The 6,985-nt window shown below is 38.7% G+C and overlaps 1 protein-coding gene across 1 annotated transcript; it reads left to right on the forward strand.

Moving 5' to 3' along the window:
* The first annotated feature begins 4,051 nt into the window (after window positions 1-4,051).
* LOC149312275 (uncharacterized) lies at window positions 4,052-6,265 on the forward strand. Its single transcript, XM_089527185.1, has 2 exons — window positions 4,052-4,294; window positions 5,579-6,265. The coding sequence occupies exons 1-2, from the start codon at window positions 4,052-4,054 to the stop codon at window positions 6,263-6,265; spliced, it is 930 nt and encodes a 309-aa protein (XP_089383311.1).
* Window positions 6,266-6,985: the final 720 nt, after the last annotated feature.

Genomic DNA, 6,985 nt, shown 5'->3' on the forward strand with positions numbered 1-6,985 from the left:
AACATAATAAGGTTGTGGTGGAACTTTTTGGGTTTTTTTTGTTTTTTGAAATTGCTATTGTTACAGAAGTGTGTCCTCATTAAATGGTGGTGGAGGAATATGACATTATTCAAGTGCTGCTGTGTCTCATGACCTTCCTTCTGCTTTGTTATGACTATTGAGGTCACAAAAAAGAGATGAGGGAGAATGTGTTTTTCACTGCAGGCTATTTTAGTTACTTCTGGAAAACAGGAAAATGAAGAATTGCTTGTTTAAAATAATAACTATAACAAATCAGTCTACATTGGGGCCATTGGAATTGTAACAATACTTTTTAAAGTAACTTTCAAGGCTCTAAGAAGTAATCTCATAAGCCCTGTTCATTCAGGCTTATTTTGAGTATGTCAGGGCTAAAACTATGTAGGAAATAGGAGAGCATGTGAATGTTCTGTCACTAACCTCCTGGTGTCTCTTTGGACTGCCACATGTTTAACATGAAGGTCTCATGAGATTTCTTTCCTTTTTTAAAAAAATGCATTTTAACCAATTGAGAATTATGTCTCATAAAGGATCCTAAACACACAGAGAGGCTTTCCAGTCTTCCCCTTCAGACCTTTATAAAGAACATGCAGAGGAAATAAGCCCATGAATGGGCGGGAGGTATGCAGTGTGTGTGTTGATTTTATGCTTCTGTCCTCCTACAAACTGTTAGAATTGCATGTTGAGATGAATGCCTTAACAAGGCAACAGTTCAGGTCACTTTTCTGAGTTTGATTTAGGATGTGGCAAAACACCAGTTTAAACATATGTCAATACAACAAAATTGCCAAAAAGGTCCATTTGTATTGATTCAGCATGTAAATAATGATTGTGTGAATTGGCTAAGAGATGCTTATGTGGCTCCATACAAATGTGCTCTTTATGGCTTACTTTACTCAGGATATAAGTTGGAGGGAGGGAGAGGGAGGGGTGAAGATTGGACATCTGTGACCAGGAGCATGTTTCATCCCCTGCCCCCTGACATCTGGACCACAAGGGATGTGGTAGACTGAAAATATGATCCCGTGTGTGTGTGTGCTTTTAGGTCAGCTGCTGCCTTATGGCAACCCCATGAATTTCTCAGAGTTGGTTTTGCCAGTTCCTTCCTCTAGTCTAACACAATTTGTGTACATGTTGTTGTGTTAATGGATCTCAAGTACATATTGGCTCAAATTACTGTGAGGGGTCATAGAGGAGTCATAGAGATGAGGATATTCTGATTCACCCTTCTAAAATGTAAACTAAAGCAAGGGTCTTGGGTACAGAGGCCTGGTCAAAACCTATTCCCCGTTAAGAAGTAATCACAAAGTGTGACTATAATGGCTACATTTCATAAGACTTGTAATCAATTCATTGCTTTTAGTTCCCTTTCCCTTTTTTCCTGTACTGTTTACTGGCATGTTGCCTCTTTTTCATGTTCTTCTAATATACCAACTATTTCTGCACTCCAGAAATTCCAGCTTGACACCCATTTTAATTAGAATTTAGATGGATTCCATTTCCATGCAGACTCCTGAGCAAAATGCCTCCTAAGCAAGCTACTGACAAAAATCAGCAACACCTTCATATAAACATTATATAACTTATTCATTGTATCTTTAAGACCTATGACATGCCTTCTGCATATATAAAATTGGACTCTCTGTCTATGTACTCTATGTCTATGTCATGTGTTAAGGAGCTCATCCCAAAAGATGCACAATATTTGGGCTATTGCATTCCCAACATATGAATTCCATAGAAGGTAAGATCAGTGATATGATAGCATTGCTAGGGAAGCAGAAAAGAGCTTCTACACATCATACCAGCAGTTCCACAAAGCTGTTTTTCTTTCCATATAAAAACAAACATTTTGAATCGTCCTCCATGCCCCAGTTGCATTAGGGTATAAGAGGAAATTAGAACATATGATACTTAGTATTTATCTGTGGATCTTTACAACATAGCTTTGATCTGTAATAATTGTAAGAGCACAGCTGTTCTCAACCTGTGAGACTGGTCTTCCAAAGCAGCATAGACCGATGCTCTTGTAGCATGCCATAAAGAGGCCAAGATGTGGGCTAGTACTTAGTCAATTTGCTTTGTAGATGTTGTCATCAGCTGTCAAAGAGAAGACTGGCTATACTTTGGTTCAGTGAATTTCAAATTTGGTTCAAAGGAACCTGGGCTTCTTGCAGACTTCTTAGGAGTTTCTCAGTGAGAATTATTGGGAGGCAAACACCCATGAAAGATGACTTGGCAATACTACCATTCCTCTTTGCAGGGGTGTGTGGGGTAGGTACCACTCTTTGTTTACATAGGACAAGAGGAATACTCAGATTTCAGTGGTCTAGACCATTCCTATGTGTCTTTGAATGTGCACCTTGGCATAGGATTCAGAATTGTTTGCAATTGACATTGAAGCGCAGTTGTGTGCATACATGTTTGGAATAAATTCCCATTGAATTTAATGGACTGACTTCTGAGGATGCATATATAGGATCACTCTGCTTATATGTGGAATATAGTCAGAGGTTCCTTTGATTTTTTTTTAAAAAATGGTGTGGAAAAAATGTACTATGTAGATGTAAAGTTTGAAAACCAGGGACTTTTTGCTTCCTCAGGAATTCTCACTGAAATTGTGAAGCATGCTGTAAATCTGTTGCCCTTCATTTACATCTTTCTGTTTGATCTCCCTGGGCCAGGTTGGGATGAAAGTGCTGCTAAGACAGATTTTAAGTTTTCTGTGAGGAAGGCTAACTAGTTTTCTCTGCATTTGAGAACAGGCTATAACCCACAGAAACAGAAGCATTCACTGCTAAGCCTACCATTCCAGCGAATATCTTTGCAACCTGTAGTTCTGCAAGGGTTTGATACTATTTTGTTCCATGCATTTAATGGAAAAGGTATTCTTCTATAATGCTAAATAAATCATCAATTGTTTCCCATTCTGATGATAGTTTTATGAAATATGTATATAGAAATATATGTGAATATCATGGAAAATGCCCCCTTTTCTATACTTTAATCCAGGTGGTGTACACATGCTGCAGTACACATTAAAATTACAATTTGAATCCTATTAATAGTGTCAGTAAAAGAGGACCCATTGAATTAAGTGTTCGGTTGTCAACCTCTGCTTATGTAAATCACATTGACTCAATGGATCTAGTCTAGTTGGGACCAGCAATATGACTCAAGCCTACATTGATGCTCTATCTTTTGTGAAGTGAGTTTGCTATGTAAAAATCAGCAGACTACCAATGCCCTGGAAAACTGTCGGGGTGTTCTCACTTAAGATTTGAAACGGTTTAAGATAGTACGGGTTTAATAAAACCGAATCAAGAAAACACTGTTCTTATCCCGCTTTCAGAACCGCTTTTTTTATCGTGCCCATCTGGCAATTTAAATCGATGTATTTACCTTCAAGCGTTCCTACTTGGCATGAAATCGGTGTTTAAATAAATCGGTTTTTTTCCTCCATACCTTATTTGGAGCTGTCAATCAATAGTACGTCATTATGACGTAGGCTTAAACCGGATTATTTGGAAGCGATTTATCTTTTGGCATCGTTTCCATTTCATTGACCGTTTGTAAAACGAAGTATTTTTGGCGGTTTTTTTAAAAAATTGGACCAATCAGGGCGCTTAATTGATCAAACGTCATAAGCGCTGCTCGCCTTATATACATTTCCCTCCCACTGGTACCTGGTTTACCTTTGCTCGGGATCTCAGCAATCATGGATCGTCGTCAGAAATTTGAGTATATGTTTTCATTGATCCCATTGCTTATTGACAACCTCTTGGTCCAATGCGGAGCTGTTTTGACATTGTGTGACAGCGGGGAGCATGCTGAAGAAATGAGAAGTTATATTTTATTATTGGATGAAATCCTTTTTTTATTTCGGCAAGGCGCCCAGAACTGCTTTCAACCGATGGCTAGGAGGTGGTGGATATACCCCAAGACTGATGTTCACTGGAACGTGTATGCTAGAACTGTCTGGTCTGACTGTAATTGGAAGCAGTATTTCAGAATGCCACGCGCGGTTTTCAAAATGATTGCTGACGAGCTGCGTCCCCATCTTTCCCGGCAAAACACAAGGTTCCGCAAGGCAGTTCCTGTAGAAAAGCAAATTGCCATGGCCATATTTTACCTGGCCCATGGTGGCTCATATGCCACAGTTGGAACTTTTTTCGGTGTGGGAAAGTCAACAGCATACAAGGCTATCATTGAGGTGTTCCTGTGTATGGAAATGGTTCTACTGCGGAGGGCTGTCTATCTAGGAGACTATAGAAAGGTTTGTCTATCTATCTATCTATCTATCTATCTATCTACCTATCTATCTATCTAGAAGACTGCCATTGCCTCAGCTAGTCTGTAAATGTCTCAGCTAGTATCTCCACCTTCCTGCCTTCCTGTCGTTTTTTCTGTTTATCCATCCATACATCTATCTATCTATCCATCTATCTATCTATCTACCTGCTTAAAAATTTAAATTTAGATCATCTACAGCATGTGCTGTGCTTATTATATTACTAATGTTATTTTTCTGGTCTATTATGCAATCACAGAATATGTCTGGCTTTGCAGCCCTGGGGTTCCCTCAGGTGATTGGAGCAATTTAAGGATGCCACAATCTATCTATCTATCTATCTATCTATCTATCTATCTATCTATCTATCTATCTAAAAGACTGCCATTGCCTCAGCTAGTCTGTAAATGTCTCAGCTAGTATCTCCACCTTCCTGCCTTCCTGTCGTTTTTTCTGTTTATCCATCCATATATCTATCTATCTAGTCATCTATCTATCTATCTACCTGCTTAAAAATTTAAATTTAGATCATCTACAGCATGTGCTGTGCTTATTATATTACTAATGTTATTTTTCTGGTCTATTATGCAATCACAGAATATGTCTGGCTTTGCAGCCCTGGGGTTCCCTCAGGTGATTGGAGCAATTTAAGGATGCCACAATCTATCTATCTATCTATCTATCTATCTATCTATCTATCTATCTAAAAGACTGCCATTGCCTCAGCTAGTCTGTAAATGTCTCAGCTAGTATCTCCACCTTCCTGCCTTCCTGTCGTTTTTTCTGTTTATCCATCCATATATCTATCTATCTAGTCATCTATCTATCTATCTACCTGCTTAAAAATTTAAATTTAGATCATCTACAGCATGTGCTGTGCTTATTATATTACTAATGTTATTTTTCTGGTCTATTTTGCAATCACAGAATATGTCTGGCTTTGCAGCCCTGCGGTTCCCTCAGGTGATTGGAGCAATTTAAGGATGCCACAATCTATCTATCTATCTATCTATCTATCTATCTATCTATCTACCTATCTATCTATCTAGAAGACTGCCATTGCCTCAGCTAGTCTGTAAATGTCTCAGCTAGTATCTCCACCTTCCTGCCTTCCTGTCGTTTTTTCTGTTTATCCATCCATACATCTATCTATCTATCCATCTATCTATCTATCTACCTGCTTAAAAATTTAAATTTAGATCATCTACAGCATGTGCTGTGCTTATTATATTACTAATGTTATTTTTCTGGTCTATTTTGCAATCACAGAATATGTCTGGCTTTGAAGCGCTGGGGTTCCCTCAGGTGATTGGAGCAATTGACGGATGCCACATGACGATCAAGGCACCTGCTCACGAGGGACCGCAGTACATAAATCGGAAACAGCAACACTCCATGATTCTACAGGCAACATGTGATCACACTGGAAGATTTATAGATCTGTTCTGTGGACATGCAGGAACAAATCACGACAGTCATGTCCTGCAGGAATCCCCTATTTACCACGCATTAAAGGCTGGACTGTATGTCCAAGGTTCTCCGACTTTGACAATTAAAGGTCAACAGGTCGGGCCGCTTCTTTTGGGCGATGGTGGATATCCCATAAAGCCTTTCTTGCTCATTCCGTTTAAGATCGGGCATAGCAGGAGGGAGGGAGTTTATAATAAGAGACTATCTCGAGCGAGAATCGTGGTTGAAAGAGCATTTGGGCGTTTGAAATCTAGATTTCAAGCACTGCTTAAAGGTCTAGACCTGTCTCTTGAAAATTTACCTTCTGCCATTTTAACTTGCTGTATTCTGCATAACATCATAGAGAGCAATGGAGATGTTCTACTGGGACATAACACTTCTCCTGAGACATATGTCATTGATCCTACTACTTATTTGACTGATCAACAGGAAAGGGAAAAGGGGGAGAGGATTAGAGATGCCTTTGTGGAGTATTTTAATTCATAACATCATACAAAGTGTTACAAAACTTTCATTACAGTTTAATTAAACAAAAAACCATTTTGTGCGCTGTCCATGATAATCATCCTCGTATAGTGCTTCTTCATATATTGCTGGTAAAAGTAATGTAATGCTTATAATCTCAAGTTGTATGAAGAGTTACATACCTTACATTTTAATTTACTCAAGCAAAACAATACTTCCGTTGTTGTCTATGACAATTTCCTGGAATAGTGCATTTCCACATATTTTTGGTTTGGAAAATAAAGTTATGTTCGCAATTGCAAGTTGTGTAACTTCCATTGAACTACACATTTGATTGCAGCAGTGGATTGATTACAATCCCAACATTGCGTGAGTAGCTCAGGACCAGTGTTAGTTGTTATGTCTAGGTCCCTTTGGGGGCCTTAATCTCATGGAGTCCCTTTAAAAGAACTATTTTTCCGGTCCCATCACTCAGTGAATTGTCAATGAACTATATTTCCCAAACACACTCTGATATTTGCTTGGAAGAGAGATCTAGTTTCCTATCTTGCTAAACAAGAGCAATCCCTTGCTTAATTAAAGGCACGTGTACAGGAGCAAAGAGATAGCATATTCTTCTTATAAGAAAGAGTAAATGTTAAATAAATAATAAAGAATAGGAAGTTATCACTGATGCCAGGCCTCCTAGCCTTGCTGGTCAGAAAACAAAGTTACACAGATATTCTTATCATACAAGCTACA

This window comes from Sceloporus occidentalis, unplaced genomic scaffold (genome assembly GCF_023333645.1).
Source record: "Sceloporus occidentalis isolate IW3139 unplaced genomic scaffold, rSceOcc1.0.p SCAF_5, whole genome shotgun sequence".
Taxonomy (NCBI): domain Eukaryota; kingdom Metazoa; phylum Chordata; class Lepidosauria; order Squamata; family Phrynosomatidae; genus Sceloporus; species Sceloporus occidentalis.